Source organism: Carettochelys insculpta, chromosome 3 (assembly GCF_033958435.1).
Source record: "Carettochelys insculpta isolate YL-2023 chromosome 3, ASM3395843v1, whole genome shotgun sequence".
Taxonomy (NCBI): Eukaryota; Metazoa; Chordata; order Testudines; family Carettochelyidae; genus Carettochelys; species Carettochelys insculpta.
The window spans coordinates 151,128,491-151,151,299 of record NC_134139.1 but is presented as its reverse complement, the minus strand read 5'-3'; the positions used below and the strand labels follow the sequence as shown (position 1 = coordinate 151,151,299).

At 40.1% G+C, this 22,809-nt stretch overlaps 1 protein-coding gene across 2 annotated transcripts in view; it reads left to right on the top strand.

Moving 5' to 3' along the window:
• Positions 1–22,809, top strand: part of CD109 (CD109 molecule) — a 129,109-nt gene that overhangs the window by 91,894 nt on the left and 14,406 nt on the right. For both annotated transcript variants that reach the window (XM_074991009.1, XM_074991010.1), the window contains 8 exons: positions 249–393; positions 1,607–1,783; positions 2,916–2,997; positions 4,090–4,318; positions 4,939–5,104; positions 6,668–6,858; positions 15,095–15,250; positions 15,340–15,405. In XM_074991009.1, coding sequence (XP_074847110.1) covers positions 249–393; positions 1,607–1,783; positions 2,916–2,997; positions 4,090–4,318; positions 4,939–5,104; positions 6,668–6,858; positions 15,095–15,250; positions 15,340–15,405 — 1,212 coding nt within the window. The remainder of the gene's footprint in view (positions 1–248; positions 394–1,606; positions 1,784–2,915; positions 2,998–4,089; positions 4,319–4,938; positions 5,105–6,667; positions 6,859–15,094; positions 15,251–15,339; positions 15,406–22,809) is intronic.

Here is a 22,809-nt window from a genome sequence, read left to right as displayed (position 1 = left end):
TTTGTTATTAACAATCCATCTTGATGGTGGTGGAAGTGCTGACTGTTTTTCAGCAACGTTCATGTGCATTGGCTCAGATGAACAAACATTGCACTTCTTGCTGCATTAGCAAGTAATGGAAGATATTTGTTATCAGCCGCATTGATCTTTCAGTTCAACAAAGACTTTTGTACTAGAACAAGGAAAAAACTTCAGACACCACATGAAGTGTTGGAGATTGAAGTGGTCCTTTGTGTTTGTTTTGACAGGCTGAGGGACTCGAACAGTCTTATTCACAGACACGTCTTTTAGATTTGACTGGAAATAACTCGCCAGCTGTATCAGAAACTTTGGATTTCACCTTCCCTCCTGATGTAGTAAGTGGCAGTGAAAGAGTGCAAGTCACTGTTGTTGGTAAGGATTGTTTTATCCTATTTACACATTCATTTATTTTCTGGAGACCTGTCTTAGTCTTTTGCAAACTGTAAATATAATACTTTCTACTGGGCTAGTGTTAGATTTACATTTTAATAGCATCCAAGATATGGTATGGTGCGACACTGTGTGTCATTACAACTGCGTCTCAGAAGCCAGTCTATTATTTCCCCTAAAGAACTGAGAGAGAGGATTTCCATGTAACAGTTTTCTTCCTTGGACCCAGGTCTGCTTTTCCTGCCTCACACTATGTCAGTGTGAGTAAAATGAACAAGATTCGTCCCCAGATGGCTGCTGATTTGTGGTTTTAACGACACCGTGTTTATACCCATATTAGCTTAATTGTAATGTTACAGTGCTGGGATGGACCCAGCCCTGACTGACTCCTAAAATCATCTCCTATCATCTGTTGTGGTGAGAATGGGAAGGTTTCTGTGGAGGTTGTTTAAGGCAGAGGAATTTGAGAAATAACTTATTTTGACATTCTAACGTCTAAGTAAATTATGTCTGAAAAGAGTGTTCACACTGCAAGAGCATTTCAAAATTGAGCACTTACACTAGAGAGCCCAATTTTGAAATCAGATCAATGATGGGTTGCCTCCCTGGAGGCCAGTTAAGTTGTAATTACCTTTGCTTAGTACACTGAGTCAATTTTGACATTGAAATGGGGAGCAGATCAGTGAGAGCTGTTCATTTGGTGGGGTTAAATACCCTGTTATTCCAGAATAACAAGCTTTGCATTGTGGATGTAAGGATTTTCAAAACAAACAAACAAACAAACAAGCCCTTTTTCCCTCAAAAATAACCCCACCCCAAAACAAACAAACAAACAAACAAACCCAAACCAAAAAAAGCTCCAGTATAGACCAGCCCTTAATTGAAGATGGGGGTATTTAGCATTTTCTTCATGAAGGGGTCTCTTTGGTATCGTTAGAGATTCAGCCTGTAATAAGGAAGTTTTAGGCCAATATAATTCTGGGGAAAAAACTGGAAATGTGTACAGTACACATGGGCGTGGGTGGGAAGTTCTGTTTTGTTTTTGATACTGGTGACTGCTGAGCAATCTGGGATGTTAGAATAAGTCCTGGGGCAAAGGTCTGAGTGGGCTGCGCGCAGATGAGATGGCTAAAGGGATGTGGAAAAAGGTAACACAGCACATTTATATTCACTGAACATTAATTATATCTTTCAGGTGACATTCTTGGGCCTTCTATCAGTGGCTTGGAATCACTGATTAAGATGCCTTATGGCTGTGGTGAACAGAATATGATACATTTTGCTCCCAATATTTATGTTTTGGAATACCTGACTAAAACAAGGCAATTGAAGGAAGATACTAAACAGAAGGCTACCTCATTTATGAGAGAAGGTCTGTTAATTTTCAGAGAAGAGCCTAGATTTAAAAAAAAAAAATTGAACTGGTGAAAATACTTTATCTGTGGCCATGCATTTTTAATAATGTGTGAACTGAATGAGAATCCCACTTGTCTGTAGTTGTGTTGGTTCTCCATGGCTGAAAATACTTGTAAGCCAGACAATTTTACATGTGTCCCTGAAGTAAGATCTGCTAGGTACAAAGATGCCATTTTTATATAATAATTTACCAGAGTAATGTTGCCGTTTAAAAGTTGATCCATATCATCATTTTTGGAGCTATTTATCTCTTGCCACTAGCACAGCACAAGACTGAGTATTTATAACTGCTCCTTGCCTCATGAAAGTTTGCAGGTTAGTTAGAAAACACAATAAATCAGATTCATCTTTGACAGAACTCCTTCACTTCTCTTCGTGGCTGGCTGGTCACTGCTGAGGCACCTCATAAAAAGACCATCCTTGCAGAGAAATTTTTCCAGCATGCTTTGATTACAGCTAGTTGGTCCTTTAAATTTGACAATGACAAACAGTTGCAGCCCTAAAATAGCTCTTTGGCACTTGTGACTATTCTCTGATACTTCTTCTGTCTTTCTAGTTGGTAAGTATTTTCCTTTCTGCTTTCCGTTTTTCCCTTACTGCTTTCCATTTTTCCCTTATTCAGAAGATGGTATATTCTCACTGTGGAGCGACACAGACTGATAAAAGTAAGAAAATGTAAGCTGCAACTATTGCAGTGTCTTGAATTCACTCCTATGCTTTGGTACTGCAGCTGAAGAGTTATGTGAAAATGCACAGTTGTGTACTTATCTGACCTCTCTTGATGACAAAAGGATTAGAGAGAGAGTAAGAACCATGCACCTCAATTTACATAAACAGATCTTCATGTTATTACAATGTAGCTGTTTTGTTTCGTTTATTCTCTTACTAATATTTACTCCTGCACATATGTCAGAAATATTTTGAAACATGATGTTTATAGTCTTGATTTATATATTGTGTGGGACCAATCTCCTTTTCTTTCTCCACCATCGGAAAGCTCCTTTCCTGAAGCTCCCCAAAAGAAATCCCAGTTTGAATCCACTGAAGAGTAATTTGTACAATACTTGTCTTTGCTTTGTTCTTTTCAGGCTACCAAAGAGAGCTGCTCTACCAAAGGGATGATGGCTCTTTCAGTGCCTTTGGAAACAGTGACTCCACTGGGAGCACGTGGTAAGTAGTTTTGCCAGATAAAGAAAATACTCGCTTTGGAATTTTGTTTAATATTTGTATACTTCAGTGGGACTAAAACATATGTGAAATTGGTAAAAATGTCCGGATATATTAGTCTGCTGCATGGTTTATAGTGTGTATTTAGGCCACATTGTAAGATTATGTAAGAGATAAGGTGGGCAAGATAATGTCTTTTATTGGACTAACTTCTGTTGGTGAAAAATACAAATGGTCAAGCTTACACAGAATTTACTGTTTCTTTTTAAGTTATGATCTAAGGGCATTATTAGGACAGGGCTTTTTAGCTGTGCAAAAGATGAATATTGAGTCACTTTCACCATGGGATTTGTTGAATGAAATGTTTGGAGGCGATTCTTCTATGCCAGAGGACAGCTCACTAGAACAGAAAGTATTTAAAACACTTGTATAATGGAGCACACTACAGATCTGGCTGCTGGATACAACACAAGGGATGAGATTATGTGCTATGAAACTCACATTCTCCTTGGTTTTTAAGCCACCATTCTGGCGTCTTATTTCCATGCTGTTTTGGGGCCAAGAGTGGTTTTCAAATTATGGCAGACTTTACCGGTCCCACACTGAGGAGCACTGCAGTAATCACAGCTGTTCAGAATGGCCTTTGTGCTGTGTGCTCTGAGCATTGTTCTCTCTGTGGTCAGCAAATGAATTGTAATTGTGCTGTTGAGCAGCTCATCAGCCTTGAAGCTGTTCCAGTAAATTGAGAGTTTGTCATCATAGTCCTGACTCTTTTAAATCTTTCTATATTGAAGGCCTATGGGACAGACAGTCTCTCTGGGGGTAAAATTAGAGTCTGAAAAGAGGGTCACCACAACCACTATGTCCCTCTCTGAACAGGCCTCCAATCAGCTTCTTGAACCCCTGTCTGATCAGTTCCCTGGGCAAACTAAACAGTACACACAGTCCACCAGGGTACCTTCACCAAGGTGTCTTTATTATTGGCTTCTGTTTAGGACGCTTAGGGCACTGCTACAGTCTTAATAATCATTTTCAGTGGAGAAGCAGCTGTAATATATCATTAATTCTTTGTATTTGGCTAACGTTTTCCCCAAGGTTATCGGCTTTTGTATTGCGATGTTTCCTTCAAGCTCGTCCATTCATAGATATCGATCCATACGTACTGAGGAAAACAGCTGATTGGATTCTCAAACATCAGAAACCTAATGGTGAATTCTGGGAGCCTGGAAGAGTGATACACAGTGAACTTCAAGGAGGCAGTAATAGCCCAGTCACACTCACAGCTTACATTATGACAGCTCTATTAGGGTACCAAAATGATGAGGTATTAAAACACTTGGTATTGCTTGTTGTTAAAAAAATGCCTCCTAAACTGTCACAATCATTCTAAATCATTGTATCGTTTTTGAGAAATTGAGGGATGTCCTAACAAGGACAATAACATGTGATTTGGTTGAACTTTGTTACTCTTTACTTGCTGGCATAGTTCCTGTCTACTGATAGTGAATTGTGCTAAAATTAAGGAGCATCCAGTCTCATCGGGCCTTTCTAAAAGTTTAATATGGTTGAAATAAAAATAGGCGAATATATTATAGTCGAGGCCACAGGCTGTGCACAGCAGATAAGCACATTCTTAATTTTGAGGGCATTAGCAGTCCAATTGTCCTCAACAGGAGTGGTTGCATGCTTCAAATTTAAAAAGTGCTTTGTTGGCTTAAGGTCATAATGCCTCTAGTGGGCATATTTGTGCTTCTGTCAGAGATTTTCTCTTGTTCTCTTTTATATTGAAATAAAATGTTATTTCTGTTCTGTAATACGCATTTCTTAAAGTTCTAATGTTGCAAATTTAATGTTGCTATTGCCTACATTTATTGTTTTGCAAACTGCTTTTTTAATTTATGGTAGTATTACATTAACATCTTTCAATACAATCTTTATTTCCAGAATGCTTTTGCTGTAACAAATGCTGCAAATTTCTTGGAAACTAAATTAGAAGAAGGAATTTCAGACAATTATACATTGACACTTGTAACCTATGCATTATCATTGGCAAAGAGTGTAAAAGGAAAGGAAGCCCTGGATGTACTGAACCGAAGATCAGAGCAGCAAGGTACTATAAGAAGCTCTTTAGGCAGTCATATGAATGGATTTTCTTGAAACTAAAACAAACAAACAAACAAACAAAAATATTGCTGTTGGGCTATGTACAGTCTTATGTTGTGAGCATGGTATAAGGATTTGTTTAGAATAGAAGAAAATCCCCAACGACTAGAATCCTGAAGAAAACTGTATGCAAATGAATAAGAGTTTGTAATGAAGATGGGGTTGCAGCCTTAACAGCATTGTTTGCTAATGGACAGTGTGATTATATTATTGTGAAATGTGAGCTTGCTGCTTTCCCACCTTCTTATGAGTGCCCTCAGATCTGACTAGCTCAGCAGGAACAGGCCAAGTTACTCATAGTTATGATTAGGCCTCATCTGATGAATCGCCTCCTGTTCTGAGTGCCACATTTCAGGAAAGTGGTGGACAAATTGGGAGAAGGTCTGGAAAAAAGCAACAAAAATGATTAAAGGTCTAGAAAACATGACCTATGAGGGAAGATTGAAAGAACTGAGTTTGTTTAGTCTGGAAAAGAGAAGACTGAAAGAGAACATAACAGCTTTCAAGTACCTAAAAGATTGTTACAGGAAGAGGGAGAAAAATTATTTTCCTTAACCCCTGAGGATAGGACAAGAAGCAATGGGCTCAAATTACTGCAAGGGAGATTTATTTTGGTTATTAGGAAAAACTTCCTGTCAGGTTGGTTAAGCACTGGAGTAAATTGCCCAGAGAGGCTGTGGAATCTCCATCATTATAGATTTTTAAGAGCAGGTTAGACAGACATCTGTCAGGGATGGTCTGGATCAGGAGTCAGCAACCAAAACAGCAAGAAGACCCATTTTTAAAAAAAAATTGGTAAAAGAACAGAAATTCAAGAGCCACCGTGCATGTGAATAAGACTTTATTAGCAACACGATCAAAACACAGATGCAGTATCATATCCCACAATGCACTACTCATATTAAATAGGGAGTTATCCAATGTTTGAAGTTCACATGTTGTTTGCTATTAATATATGGCTATGTCTACACTTGCCACCAACTTTGAAGAGGGCATTGTAATCAGGGTAATGCATATACAGCACTTCATTAAGCAAATTTTCCCCCGCGGCATCTTTGAAGTGTCGGCATGCCATGTATTCGTGGGCACTTCGAAGTAGCATGGCGGGGTGGTTTAGGTAACACCACTCTGGGGTGAAAATACTGTAATTTATTAATGCCATAGGGCCTGAGCTAGAAAATTCTTACTACCAAGCATAATGCTTACTGCTGTGAGAAATCCCATTCATTTCAGTGAGATTTGTTGTGGTAGTAAGCGCTATGCCACTTTAGTAAGTGTTTTCTGAACTGGGTCCTTCCATAATTTTGCATAAAATGCCTTGAAGTCAGTAGGAGTCGTTGCATGAACTCTGGCAGGTTTTGTATCTTGCATTCAGCCCCAATTCAGTAAATAAAGCACCTAAGTACCTGGTTGGACCCTCTCGGTAAATATTAATAGGCGGGTTTTTCCTCAGATATAGAGCATTTATTCATGTCTTCTGCTCTGACATCAGTGTTGATCTCTCTTCCAGGAGACGTTCGATTCTGGACATCTCCAGCCCCTAAACTCTCTGACTCATGGCAGCCACGGTCTGTGGACATTGAACTTGCGGCCTATGCTCTGCTCTCTCACTTTCAGCAAGATAGACTGTCAGAGGGGATCCCCATTATGAAATGGTTAAGTCAGCAAAGAAACCATCTTGGAGGTTATTCATCTACTCAGGTGAGATTGTCATCTTTAGACGCTTTGTTGACACTTTGCTATATAGAAGTGTAATCTCCAAATATACATGTCAGCCGAGATGTTTGTGTTGCTGCATTCAACATTGCGGGGCATAAGTCTGATTTTCAGAAGTGTTTTAGTTACATGGGAGCCTCAATCCCATTGGGCATCAATGGCATTTAGGCACATCAATTAGTTAGGCACTGCAGCCCTGAAAGTGGCAACCCCTAAACACCTTTAAAACTCTAGACCTTCACCTAACAATTTTTTAAACATTTCTGAGAAGTATATTGATTGTTTCTTATTCTGTAATGAATAGTTCTTATTCAGCACCTGCTTAAATTCTGTGCTGAATTAAGTCATGAAACACAGACTGTACATCTTATCTAATAAGTGTATGAAGCAAAAAAGAAGAGTCGTTCAAATATTGTTAAAGGGAAAATATTAGAAAGAAAGAGGCAAGAATAGCAATTAACGGGGGGAAGTGATATTTTCGACTAAAAATTCTCACTTGTATTTATTGCCTTTTCTATTGATAATGATACTGAAACAAAATCCACTGGCTTATTAAATGATTGCATATTGTGCATCATTCTGCATGTCATACCATATTTGCACTCTATGTTGTTGGTAACATCTTAGAGATCTCTCTTTTTATTGATGTATTTCCTTGTCTCACTGGGTTGTTGTGAGGCTCAATTCAGTTAAAGCTGAGAAAGCCAGAGAGGGGAGTTGGTGGGGGGTGTGGGAGTGTACATATATTCTTTTCACAGGCAGAGGTGAGATTTGCTTTCTGCAGGGTGAGAAGGGCCCTTCAATGTAGCTTCTATCAGGGGATTCAGGAGATGCACGTTGCCATTCATGTAGTGCCCTGTCTGTACTGGCTCTGAGGATTCTTGCATCCCTTGGCTCTGTGGCAGTGTGGTTCTGTCTGTGGTTGCTCCAATGTGTGCCTTAACATAGAGTCTCCCAGCATGAAGTGACGTTTCGGAAAAGTAAGGTATCCAGTGTCTTTTACTGTCCTGCAGATTCCCCAGGAGTTTTAGGGAGAAATGGGGATGGCTAATTATCTGACCTTACCTTCCTTTTTCCTTCTGCACTGGCAGGATTCACTTTATGTATGAGTCAGTGTGATGTGGTCTAACCCTTAACTGTTTTTATGTGTTAGTAGCAACAATAAAAAGGGACGTTTCACACCAGTGCAACTACTAAACTCTTTGAAAATTGCTTCTGGTTTTCTAGCCCTGAACAGTCATGAAGAGTAGCCAGTTGTCATTTGTATTGTCAGACTCCATTTGTTCTTAGTACAGCCCCAGGATTGTCATAATTTCTGAATGCCCTACAAATATGGAAGCTCTTTAGATGTCCACTTTACTGAGACATATCCTCCAAGTTTTGCTGGCACTCAGTAGCATCTCTATCATACTTTAGAATAGTCACAGAGAGGTAGCTGTGTTAGTCTGTATCTTCAGAAAACAAAAAGGCTGTCATGTTGCACTTTAAAGACTAATAAAATAATTTACTAGGTGATGAGCTTTCGTGGGCAGATCTGAAGAAATAGGTCTACCCCATGAAATCTCATCACCTAATAAATTATTTTGTTATTTTGTTAGTTTTTGAAGGGCTGCATGAATACTTTAGGATGCCTTAGTTTAAGCTAATAAAACAAAACAGCAGTCGTGTAGCACTCAGCCTGTGTTTACACGAAGAGATAAATTTGATATATAATCAAATCGAATATTTAATGTCAATATCATGAATTGGAATACCATGTCCACAAAGCTTCTTAAAATTCGACCCACCTTTTGTCCATGTTGAATATCTGCACCCCGTGCAAGTTCGACAGCATGAGCACTGCATTGTGGGTACTTATCGCACAGTGCCTTTGCCCCGGTTGCTTGTGGGTGTTTCATGTTGAAATCCCAGAATTCCAATCACTGTCCCATAATTCACTTCATCAGTAGCTGCGCGAAAAAAGAACTGGAGATCATACCATCTCCTGCTGCCGTTTTCCAGAGCAAGCATGGATCCATGGACACGCCAAATCATAGCACAGATTGTTCTGGCAACCACAGCGGCTGTCACACAATTTATCCTTCACTTCCAAAGCTCTTGTGTAGCCTACTGCTGCTGCTGCTGCTGCTGCTACTGAGGAGGATGGTGTTTTGGAACAGCAATTGCGCCAGCTGTGGACCAAGAGTGCTGAGCTTCTGGCTGCCAGGAATGCATTGATGACAGTGGAGGGGCATTTTTGGATTCGAAAGACCAGCGCACACTGGTGGGATCACATTGTTTTGGAGTCCTGGGACGACCAGCAGTGGGAGCAGAACTTTCGCATGCGCAAAAGTTTATGGAAGTTTGTGATGCCCGCCCTGAAGCGTAGCAGTACCAAAATGAGGAAGGCTTTAATAGTACAGAAGCAAGTGGCAATTGTATGGTGAAAGTTTGCAGTTTGGGGTTGGCAGATGTACAGTGGGGTCCATGGTGGTGGAGGTGACCCATGCAATCTATCAGCGTTTCCTCAGGAAGACTGTGAGCCTGGGAGATGTACAGGCCATAGTGGATGGCTTTGCTGAGCAGGGCAATAGATGGCACACACATCCCCATCATGGCCCCAACATACCTGGTGTTGGAGTATATTAATCAAAAGGGGTACTACTCCATGATCATGCAGCGGTTGGTTGATCACAAAGGTCGTTTTACTGACATCAACGTTGGCTGGTCAGGGAGGGTTCACCTTGCGCATGTATTCTGAAATTCGGGGCTGTACCAAAAGCTCCTGGATGGGACTTTTTTTCCTGATTGGAAAATCGAGATTGATGATGTGGAGATGCCCATTGCTATACTGGGTGACCCTGCTTACCGTCTGCTTCCCTGCCTGTTACTTTCAGCCGTCTACACTGCCATCCACCAGCACCCACGCTCAGGCTACAGCAATAAGGGACGCTTTAAAAAACAGCTTTATGAGTGATCTGTAACGCACATGGAACCTATGTATGTCGCTGCCATAATGCCAATAAATCAACCATGCGGTAATGAATGAATGCTCTTTTTTGGCGGGACAAGGGAGTTTCACTGCCCCTCCTCGCCCCTGCCTGGTTCCCTCAGCTGCATGTCTGCTGTGGACAAGGAAGTTTCACTGCCCAGCTGTGCCTTCAGCAGCACTCACCTTCCCCCACACTGCTGGTTTCCTCAGCCACGTGTCTGCTGCAGACAAGGAAAGATTGCTGGGCAGTTGTGCCTTCAGCGGCACTCACCCTGCCCCCACACCAGTTTTGAGTTGTGTTCCCCCCGCCCCACTCCTGCAGGACAAGAAATCAAACCGAGCTCAAAGGAATAATTTTATTTTGGGGTTAGGACATGTTTAAGTGTCTGAGAAAAAAAAGACTTCTCAAGGGTGCTTGAATAGCCTTTTGCAGTGGCCCTTGGGGCTGGAATGGCAAGGTAGCCTTGCCCTCTCTCCCCGCACATGTGGGGACCCCAGCAATGGTGGGTGGGCGCCCTCTCCCCAGGGGGCTCTGGCCAGTGGGTGTCAGCTGATGCCCTACTGGTTTGAGAATCCCTCTGTAACTCAAGCAGGGAGCTCAGGATCTCCGTGTGCTGAGTAACGGCCATTACGATCTTTGCAGCGACCTCAGTCTGCTTTGGTGCAACCTCATTCATTTTGGACAATTGCTGCCGCTGCAGTCAAACATTCTCTTGTTGAATTTTGCTTGACTACGACACCACTCAGCTGTACTGTGAAGCCACAGAGCAGTATCCTTTGTCAAGTTCTTACATTTGCATGAGTATCTTGCATGTGCTGCATGATCACATGTTGTTTTGTTTTCCTGCGTGTCCTAGTTTTTCTGCAACACTGGGCACTGGATCTGGAAAATGAAGGTCAAAATTAAGATACAATTAAAGTAATGTGTTTTGAAGTGCAATGAATGGGTTCCAGGTCTATGGTGAAGAGCTCGGTGCTGTCTGGAACAACTTCCTCTGTCCCCTGCTTATTGCTTCCTTGTCTCTGTTTCCCTCTTCCACTGGTCCATGCTGTTCCTCTGTGCTCAACCTGGAATCCATACAGAGCCTCCATAAGTATCATAATTCAGTTCGGACTCCACGGTGGGGTCGTTCCCCATAAACATGTGGAGCTGTTGATACGAGCGGCAGGTCCATGGAGCCGCCCCTGACTTTTTGGTAAGCCTGCCAGAGTTCTTTCACCTTCACCTGGCACTGCATAAAGTCCAGGGAGTAACCTCGGGCTGCCATCTTGCGCGCCATCTGATCATAGATGGCTGTGTTTCTCTTGGCCACCCAAAGACTCTTCGCCACCAGTTGTTCTCCCCAAATGGCAGTGAGATCCAGAATCTCTTGGTGGGTCCAAGCTCGGGCTCTCTTGTGAGCCTGAGAAGTGCTAGTCAGATCACTACCCTGAGTGTTTAAGATTGCAGTACAGGGCTACCAATAATTGCCACCTATGCAGTGGGATGGCTACCGACACGGTACAATGCGATGGGCAAAGGAATTTTTTCATAATGGATGCCCTTTTATTTGCAGAGCTGGGCTGCTAATTTCCAGTTCAAATTTTCACTCAAATTCAAATTCAATCCAAACTTCCTGGGCTTACTTAGACCTTCTTCCTGCATACCTGAGAGCAGTGCACAAAGAAGTGGCCATATTTGGAGGGTCACCACATAGCTTTGTGGGATACGTACAGGACACTTCTGGAGGCTAACAAATTCAAAGTAAGGACATGGTGCTTCCACACTAGCCTTGATTTGAGATTTTAAATTTGAGATAGACACTATAGCGATCCCCTAATATCAATATTTTGCAATCAACACTGTGACTCAATATATCGAGCTAACAGTATTATGTGTGAAGACAGTCACATTTTAATATCGAGCTAAAGCCTTGAAATTCGAATTTATCTCGTAGTGTAGATGCAGCCTAAAGTGCTACGACTGCTGTTTTGTTTTGTTAGAATACAGAGTAACATGGCTACCTCTTAGTTTAAGCTAGCTGTTTATGGTAAGAGGTGGTCTCAATTAAATACAATGTCATGTCTTTGCCTTTTACCTTTTTCATAGATCTTTTTTTCAGCTGTTAACAGGACTCTGTGAGATGGTAGTTCCATTAAGGCTACTTCTGCACTAGCCCAAATCTTCAAAATGGCCATACTAATGGCCATTTTGAAGATTACTAATGAGGTGCTGAAATAGATGTTCAGTGCCTCATTAGCATGCCACCGGCTGTGACTCTTCAAAATTGCTGCTTTTTGCTGCCGTGCGGCTTGTCCAGACAGGGGTCCTTTTCGAATGGACCCCGCGAATTTCAAAATCCCCTTATTCCCATGAGCAGATAGGAATAATGGGATGTCAGAGTTGGAGGGGTCCTTTCATAAAGAACACCCCATCTGGATGAGCCGCACGGCAGCAAAAAGTGGCAATTTCGAAGAGCTGTGGCCACTGGCATGCTAAGGAGGCCCTGAATATGTATTTCAGCTCCTCATTCGTAGGCCATTTCAAAGATTTGGGCTAGTGTAGACACAGCCTAAATGAGGAATAAATTTGCGATCCCGGTACAGTTTCCCAGGGATTCCTGTATGTTCTTCATAACATATCACTTATATTATTATTAATCAAAGAAAATGATTAAAGGAATATATCATTGTTATTGCTTTCTGATTACTTTCCAGATGGCATTTTTATTTGGTGTTTGAAAATCTAGTAGCATCTCACTGTAGTTCCATCCTGGTAAAGATCACCAATGAATTTAATCCGCTTATCTCCTGTTTCTCGCAATAAATTAAACTATTTGAACTTGACATTACTCCAAAGAAAAGAGTATCTTTATAGCTTGCTCTTACTTAATTTTTGTGTGTGGCACCAAAACGTATTTGTTATACTTTAAGAGTGAATTATTTTATATCAGCTAGTGCATTTTCCTGACATGTGAGGGATAGTTTGCATCATCAAATCGTGAGGTTAAACAGCTGGTGGCTATCTTTGTCATGCTTTCTAAGCTGAACTATGGTCTAATTTGTATGTTTGTGATAGATGAAATACGATCATAATGTTTTATTTTAAAACACTTGTAATTTGTTTGCACATTTGTAAAGAGTTGTGTGGATAATTATAAAGGAATAATACTCAATTCAACCTAAGAAAAATGTATTTATAATATTCCATGTGGACATCCCATTCTGCAGTTTTATATATGTTTTTCTGAAATTTATGTTAAGGGATTAATATTTTCTTCTACTATTGTTTCTAGCCATTTGCTTAAAAATAACCTCAGATATTTCATATCTTTATTATTTCATCTGCACGGCACCTTAATAATAGTTCATCCATATTGACACAAGGTTTTGTTTGAGTACCAGGGTGATTGCAGTTACATTCAAAATTGAGTTTATGGGTTTAATTCTGTAGTCCCTAATATGATGCACAGTTTTGTTCACTTCAGTGTGAAAGAGATCTAGTAAAATGTGACCTTCAATTAGTAGAGCCCAAACAAAACAAACAACTGAAATTTGAGTAGAACTGGGGAGAGCAGAGTTATCCCATTTTTTGGTATTGGTTGTTCTTTTACAATAAAGGGACCATCATCTCTAAGAATGAGTGACCAGGCAGTCTTCTTGTCAGGGAAAATCTTTTCCCTCTCCTGAGAAGTGTCTGCCTGTAGTCCATAATTTTCATCTTCTGTACCTTTCCATTTTATCTTAGTCCTCAGGCTAGAATTCCAAGTGGTAATGATTCAGTCCTCTGTGAACTTTGGCACTTCACCACTAGTCTGAATTTTCCAGGTTTTAAGGGATCAGTAAAGTAGATAATTTGAAAACATGGCTAGGAGCAGAAAAGATAGACGTTTCTGATGTTCCTGAGTGACTAATCAGCACATACTATTATATTTATGGCCCACACAGTCAAAATTGCCTTGTTAAAGAATGTTTGCTGTCATATTATAATTTTCCTATTACTAGAAGGTGACCTAAAACTGAATAATTAAAATCTCTGTGTGCCAAGCCCCCAGGTTCCAATGCTTCTATTATTAACAGCCAAGAATAAACAATAAATCAAATAGTGGAATTATGGAAAGGTTAAAGAGATACGGCTCATCACCATATTTTTCAGAATATGAGTTATTAAAATTGTGAACATTGTGACACAATTATAATGAGCACAGGAAATTGCAGTTTATGAATCTGTTACTGTAACAATAACTGGAAAGAGAATAGCAAATGCTTTTAACTTAATCACTCTCTGACAATGTAGACTCCAATTAAATCATTGTCTTGTTCAGATCCCATGCTAAATTTGGGGAGGCCAAATTTTCAAAACCTGCATTTTAATTTAGGGTTGCAATTTTGCACGCCTAGATATTTTGCACCTACAAAAAGGAGAATTTGTGGTCTTGCAGAGTGCTGTTGTACAAACATATTCTGTATTTTGTGCATTCAGATGCTTGCGCAAAAAGTTTGTAGAAGCTGAGTGTACAAGCTGAGGAGAATCCACTTGGAAAGTTGATTATGAGACAGGACAAAAATTGTTTTTACACCTTCTGTTTTTTATGTCTGTAACAACACATTTGTTCCTGTGATCAAGTAGCTGTGGAAAAGTGCTATAGAATATCTGATATTTACAATTATTTCTGGTGGGGCCATGGCTTTTCATGATTAAATTGTCCACCTACTGGCCAAGCCTTTATGGAACTGTGAGCCCAGCTCAAAACTCCACAGGCCTGCATGTCATTTACAAATAAAAATAAACCCCCAATCCAGAGACAGCCCCAGAGAAAATGCCAGGAGTACCCGGTGCTGCACTTCCTTGACTGCCTTGTTCTGATAGGAATGAGGCCCTGCCATGAGGCTCTGCCATGATGCCAGGGAACATGGCAGCAGAGTACCAGGGACCCAAAACTCTAGAAGAGATACAGGACTTCCCCATGGGACGGCCACCTCCATATCTTCCTCCATATCCCTCCATATCTTGAGGGATCTGTAATAGAGGGAAAATCCGAACCCTCATGATGAAATGATGTGGCACTAAATTGATGCAACTTCTTTATGTATATCTAGATGTTAAAAGTGGCCATGCTAACAGTTCACATTAATTTAACTAAATTGGTTTTTAATCTAGTTTATTTAAATTGATTAAACTTGTTTATAGACGACGTCTGACAGACACTGGCACTCACCTAGCTTGTAGGGTTTCATATTTAATACAAAAGCATTTGTTTCTCTCAACAGGACACCATTGTGGCCCTGCAAGCCTTGAGTGTATTTGCAGCTCTGATTACATCCACAAAACCAAGAATTGATCTAACAGTGACTGGATCTAGTCTGGAAGCTCCAGCAATGTTTTCAGTTGATTCTGAAAATCGTTTTCTTCTTCAAACCAAAGAGGTACTGTAAGAAAATGAGGAAGAATTCTAATCAATCCTGTCACTTGGAGATATTTTAAATGTGTTTAATTCACCCTGTAATTCTTTCAGATTGCACCTATGCAACCAACAACCGTTACAGTTTCAGCAGAAGGTGTTGGGTTTGCCATCTTTCAGGTAGGCAAGAAGATACTTTATATATACCATTCTTAAGATCTCTTTTTAAACATGCTTTTTGAAGAAAGAATATTAATATGAAATTTCATAAAGATAGATCAATATGAAGAATAATTTTAAATAAAAACGCAGTCAAGTAGCACTTTAAAGACTAGCAAAATAATTTATTATGTGAGCTTTCGTGGGACAGACCCACTTCTTCAGACCATAGTGGGTCACAGTGGGTCTGTCTCACGAAAGCTCACCTAGTAAATTATTTTGCTAGTCTTTAAAATGCTACTTGTCTGCTTTTTGTTTTGATAGTATATAGACTAGCACGGCTCCCTCTCTGTTACTATTCAAGAATAATTGTGTATTTATATAATAAGAGACAAGGCAGGTGAGGTAATAGCTTTTCTCTATCATCCACAGAAATGAGTCCAATAAAAGGTCCTGCTTAACCCACCTTGTCTCCCTCATGCTGTGGGACCAGTATGACTTCACAAAAAAAAACCCCCAAAACACTGCATGTAACTTCCATTTATGTAGCATCTTAAATGAATTCCAAGACACTCTACTAATTGCCAAAATTGGTCCCACTCATTGGTGTGGATTAGATTCCTTCTAGACTTTTCTCTTGTACAGTCCCTGAAGCCAGTATGATTGCATAGGCTGTGAAACAGTGCAGAACCTGGGTGCACACTTAGTTGTTCATAGATTACCTTTCCCACGTCTGAACTATCAGAGTTATTTAAACACTGTGCAGCAATGCTTCACAGTCGTTAAGGGAAGACAGCCAAGTTCTCCTCAGAATTCAGCCATTTTTTGCTACTCTGACAACACAAAGAGGCCAGATTCTGTTTGCAGTCTGCCAGAAGGGAATGCTGTGCACCAGCCACCCAAAGCCCTGTGTAAGGGAAATGTAAGGGAGGAGAATGAGGAGGCAAGGAGTGAAGAGAAAGACGTGTAGTGGAACTTCATGTTACCAAACCTCTGCGGGGTCCAGAGGACCTTATGGTATTAATTCAAGCAGCCCTAACTTAATTTTTGTCTGCCCTGTCTTAAACTAGGGCTGGAACCATCTGGTCCTCAGAGGCACCCTTATGATTCTCACATTCCTAGCTAACAGAGCTCATCTGGTCCATTATGTTCAGTGACATTTTAGAGACAGTTTACGTAGGGAAAATAGGAATATAGGAGCTGCCATTCTTAATCAGGCCTCCTGTCCATCTAGTTCAGTATCCTCTATGACGGTAGTCAGTGCAAGATGGCAAGAGCAAGAAACCTTACAGCAGAGAGTTTGGAAAAGCTGTATCCTATTTAGCCAAGGGGATTAAGTCCATTCTTCTTTATTTAATAGTATGTGTAGCAGTTATATCCTGTTTTACTGCAGTTCTTGAAAAAGCTCCCACCATTGCTATGCCTACTCAGAGAAAATTGATCTTACTCTGTACTGAAGATCTGATACTGGCCATAAGTTTTAAGTCAGAACAAATTCCAATTCCAGTGTCTTATAATCTGACTGACCTCTTCCTCAATGTCTTGACGCACCTGGGAGACCAGGAAAGAGAACTAAAAACTTGTTTTTGAAAAATTATAAATATACATTTGGATAAATGACATTCACAAAGAAATTTCCGTGACTGGACATTAATAACAGAAAGCAGTTAAAGTGTATATGTTGTTCATTCAGCTTCAAGCTACTGTGCCTGCAGATTTTTAAATCCTGAGTCCTTTTATGCGTTTACCTAAATGCTAGTTCTGTTTACAACAAAGTTCCAATTGTTAGAGGATAATTTTAGATTCCACGCTCTTGGCCAGATGAAAATGAATAGTTCAGTGGGGCAGCATTTGCTCACTCATCATATTGTAAAGGCCAGGGATGGGAATTTAGTAGGGATGGTTTCCAAAAGCAATAATATTTACCCTCGACCATTAATGAGAAATACTGCATAGTTATTGAAAACTATGAACTTGATATTATTCGTCAGAGCTCATTTCAAATGCAGCAGTTAATCCAAACGCAGTATAATGTACATTTTTAGTAGACTACCACGGTAAGGGAGGTACAAAAACAGAAATGTAATGGTCTACACTACTATATCCACTTCATCTGCCTCATGTACAGCACCCTTCTATTATATTTGTCCTTGTAGCGTACAGGCAGAGATGCTTCAGTTTTATCCTTGTTCTTCCTCCTGCAGCTGGACTGAGTAAAGGCAGGGCGTTGGAGTCAGGCATTTCATCCAATAAAGCTATTCTTAGCTGGGACCACCTCTTTTCTCCTGCTTTCCTTTGTGGGGCTGCTTTTCAGGAAGGAGCTTTGATATTGTTCAGATCAGATTTCTCTTTTTCCCAGCTGCAAATAGGATTTGGATCTTGTCAGCTAAGTCAGATGGCATATGACAGCATCAGAATTCAGTAGTCAGATTCTCTATTGCACAGATGGCACTTCAACATGCTACATCTGGAAGCACATGCTGATTTATTTTAATACCAGAAAGCACCATGCCATCTCTTGTTGGGATCTCAAGGACTGACCATTACTAGGAGAGGCTTAGCTCATCACAAGATAGATTCTTAGAAAAACCTGTGTAATTCTTGAGGACTCTGCTAGCTATTTTGTAATCCTTTCCAACATCAATCTCAGAAGGCTGTAAATGAGTTTCAGCTGCCTCTATTTCCAACCCTCTTGGCTGCCATGAAAATTATTTATATTGGATGGTATGACTGCAGAGGCTGACATTTTTCTTGTAGCCTCCTGGTTTTGCATTTGATAAACCTGCACAGCATGCGCTTGTCCTGGCTTGGAGAGGAGCAGGATTAGTCCAGCTCTAAATTTTGAAAAGGATGGTAGCTCTGGCTTTGTTTGGGCAAACAGTGTTCATGTCCTAAAGAAATCCATCTTTCCTCTCCTCAGCATTTTGGAAAACGGGCCAGATCCCCTGCTGCTATAAATCAGCCTATCTCCATTGAAATGGAGTCACAGTGACTTAAGGCAAGTGAGGATCTGGCCTGGAGGGAGATTAGGGAAGCAATCAAAATAAAAATCTCAATAATAGTAGGGGATTTCAATTATGCCCATATTGACTGGTTACATGTCACCTCGGGATGAGATGCAGAGGTACAATTTCTTGATATCTTGAGTGATTGCTTCTTGGAGCAGCTCGTACAGGAACCCACAAGGGGAAAGGCAATTTTTGACTTAGTTCTGAGTGGAGCGAAGGGTCTGGTCCAAGAGGTAACTGTAACAGGACCGCTTGGAAATGGTGACCATAACATTTAACATTCCTGTGGTGGGAAAAACATCTCAGCAGCCCAACACTGTGGCTTTTCATTTCAGAAAGGGGAATATGCAAAAATGAGATGGTTAGTTAAATGGAAATTAAAAGGTACAGTGACTAAAGTAAAATTCCTTCAAGCTGCGTGGAAACTTTTCAAAGACACCATAATAGAGGCCCAATTTAAATTTATAGTTCAAATTCAAAAAACAGTAAAAGACCCAGTAAAGTGCTACTGTGTCTTAACAACCATGTAAAAGAAGCAGTGAGAGATAAAAAGGCACGTTTTAAAAAGTATAAGTCAAATCCTAGTGAGAAATATAGAAAGGTACACAAATGCTGCCAAATTAAATGTAAAAATGCAGTAAGAAAAGCCAAAAAGGAGTTTGAAGAACAGCTAGCCGAAAACTCAGAAAGCAATAACAAAATGTTTTTTTAAGTACATCAGAAGCCTGCTAAACAACCAGTGGGCCCCCTAGACAATCGAGATACAAAAGGAGTACTCAAAGGTGACTTAAGTCATTGTGGAGAAACACAGTGAATTCTTTGCTTCAGTCTTCATGACTGAGGATGTTAGGGAGATTCCCAAACCTGAGCCCTCTTTTGTAGGTAAAAAATCTGAGGAATTGTCCAAGATTAAGGAGTCATTAGAGGAGGTTTTGGAACTGATTGATAAACTTAACAGTGACAAGTCACTGGGACCAGATGGCATTCACCCAGGAGTTCTGAAAGAACTCAGATGTGAAATTGTGGAAGTATTAACTGTGGTTTGTAACCTATCCTTTAAATCAGCTTCTGTACCCAATGACTGGGAGATAGCTAAGCTAATGTAATGCCAATATTTAAAACATATCAGAGAGGTAGCTGTGTTAGTCTGTATGTTCAAAAACAAGAAGTCCTGTGTCACCTTATAGACTAACAGATATTTCGGAGCATAAGTTTCCGTGGGTAAAGACTCTCTTCATCAATATTTAAAAAGGTATCCAGAGGTGATCCTGGCAATTGCAGATCAGTAAGTCTAGTGTCAGTACTGGGCAAATTAGTTGAAACCATAGTAAAGAATAAAATTGTCAGACACACAGAAGAACGTAATTTGTTGGGCAGAAGTCAACATGGCTTCTGTAAAGAGAAATCATGTTTTACTAATCTATTAGAGTTCTTTGAAGGGGTCAACAAACATGTGAATAAGGGGGATCCATCATCCATAGTGTAATTGGATTTCCAAAAAGCCTTTGACAAAGACCCTCACCAAAGACTCTTACGTAAATTAAGTTGTCATGAGATAAGAGGAAAGATCTTGGATTGAGAACTGGTTAAAAGACAGGAAACAATGTTTAGGAATAAATGGTAAATTTTCAGAATGGCGAGGGGCAACTAGTGGTGTTCCCCAAGGGTCAGTCTTAAGACCAATTTTATTCAACTTATTCATAAATGATCTGGAGAAAGCGATAAACTGTGAGGTGGCAAGATTTGCAGGCAATATGAAACTGCTCAAGATAGTTGAGACCAAACCAGATTGTGAAGAACTTCAAAAAAATCTTACAAAACTGAGTGATTGGATAACAAAATGGCAAATGAAATTTAGTGTGGATAAATAAAGTAATGCATGTTGGAAAAAATAACCCCAAGTACACATACAGCATGATGGAGGCTAATTTAACTACAACTCATCAGGAAAGAGATCTTGGAGTCATTGTGGATAGTTCTCTGAAAACATCCACACGCCGCGTAGCGGCAGTCAAAAAAGCAAACAGGATCTTAGCAATTATTAAAAAAGGGACAGAGAATAAGGCAGAGAACATCTTATTGCCCATATATAAAACCATGATACGCCCACATCTTGAATACTGCATATAGATGTGGTCTCCTCATCTCAAAAAAGATATATTGGCAGTAGAAAAGGTTCAGAAAGGGGCAACTAAAACGATTAGGTGTTTGGAATGAGTCCCTTGCAAAGAAAGATTAAAGAGGTTAGGACTTTGCATCTTAGAAAAGAGAAACTGTGGGGGGAGGTACAATAGAGGTGGTGTGGAGAAGGTGAACAAGGAAAAATTATTTACTTGTACCCATAGTATCAGAACTAGAGGTTACCAAATGCTAATGGGCAGCAGGTTTAAAACAAATAAAGGAAATTCTCCACACAACGCACAGTCAACTTGTGGAACTCCTTGCCAGAGGAGGCTGTGAAGCCTAAGACTATAACGTGATTTTAAAAAGAGCTAGATAAATTGATAGAGGTTAGGTCCATTAACTATTAGCCATGATAGTTAAGGAATGGTGTCCCTAGCGTTTGTCAGAAGCTGGAGATGGATAGCAGGAGAGAGATCGCTTGATCATTAGTTGGCATTGGCCACTCTCGGCAGACGGGATATTGGGCTGGATGGACCTTTGTTCTGACCCAGAATGGCCATTCTTATGTTCTTAAGTTCTTATTACACATTTTCACTGATGATAATAAATGATTAAAAGAGAAAAACATTAATTGGACAGAGAAAATGCTGCAAATATTTTTCTTCAATAAATGCCCTCAGACATGTTTGTTACAATGATACTTTAAGAATAAGAAAAGGAGAGGAAGTTGTTCTTGACTTTTTGGAGACCTTCAGAGTACTTCACATTTTTTAGGTGTGATACCATTGAAGTTATTTTCTTAATGTTCTTTTGGATACAGAATATAAAATTTCAATTTCCTGTCCCTGACCCTCTGTGGTATTCTCTGGTGTAATAGGAAAAGTAGTCAAGTTCTGTCTTTAGCTACAATAACTGATCCTCTGCTACTTAGTTGGGCTGCATCAACTAACCTTTTATATTAGAGAATTGTTTCCATTCCTGTGTGAACCTCTCTCACCCATGAGAAGGGAGGAAGGGAAAGTCAGACCTTAGCAGCAGTAACTCATGCCAGTAAAATGTTTGCTAATTGACCTGTTCAATATGTTGCTTCAGATGTTCATGTGCTGGTGGTAAATTCTCATACATTTGCTTTTCCTGGCAAAAGCTAAAACAACAGTGTTCCTGTGATGAGAAATTGCTGTGTGCTTTCCAGCTTCATTTTACCAAACTTATGACATGCCTACAATAAATTGACCCCTCTAACCTCTGTTATTCCTGAACTTGTTCAGTTGCCTCAGGACATGTTGTTCAAGAAGAAAATTCATTTCAGAACCTGTGTGTTTTTCCATTTTGTGGTGTCTTTAATGAAATCATCTTCATACCTGACTGCTAAATTCAAAGGTGCTATACAGAGTGTCAGAATTAAACATCTGTGAGTAGGAACACATGGTGTAACTTACACAGCTAGGGGATAGACTACAGAGAAGGAGAAGCAGCTGACACAAAATAAAAGTCCCCTCTTCTTGCACTGACTTGGTAGTATCACACTTTGTGGAGCTTTTGAATGTAAAAGAACATCTTTTCTTCCATTTCCTGGCATACGTCTTGATGATGGCGTGGCAATGGAGTACAATTTCCTACTTATTCTCTTTTTGTACTGTTGGTGTGAGGTATAGAGTGTTGTACGATACTTTGTTTTATTTGAAAAGAAGAACCAACTGTCTGCTATTTTCCTATAATAAGCAGAAAGTAAATTTCGCTCTGCTGTTCCCAGAGATTGAGAAGCCAGGGAGAATATTGGTTTACGTATGAAAACTATCAAAAAACCGACTTTCCTTTTGTTGGGGGTAGTTCCGAGTCTGTCAAAATAATGTTTGTTAGCACTTAACATAAAAGCATTCTCAACATCTTGTAGTTGTTTTTTGTCATTCTGGGAATTTCAGATTTGAGCTTTTCATAGTACCAAGTGCTCTTTTCCCTGAAGTGCTGAGTTATAAACTCTTGCTCTGGTCCTTTTCCAGATGTCCTTGCCCTGCCAACCATCCCAGTGTACTGTGTTTCAGTGGGAAGATATTGTCATTGCAGGGCAAGTTTATCAGTCTAAGGCATTTTTGTGTCCAATTCTTGGCAACTTCTGAATACTTTTTGTCTGGCAGGTTTGGTCCTCTATGCTATACCAGCCACTTCCCTTTCTTGGTTAGTGTTTTCAGTTGGTTGGCACAGAAAAGTTCTCATGGGCGTTTAACCCTGACCTCAGCAACTTTGGTTAGGCTGTTTGCATTTATATTTTCCTAACATGATGATCAGCTTGTCA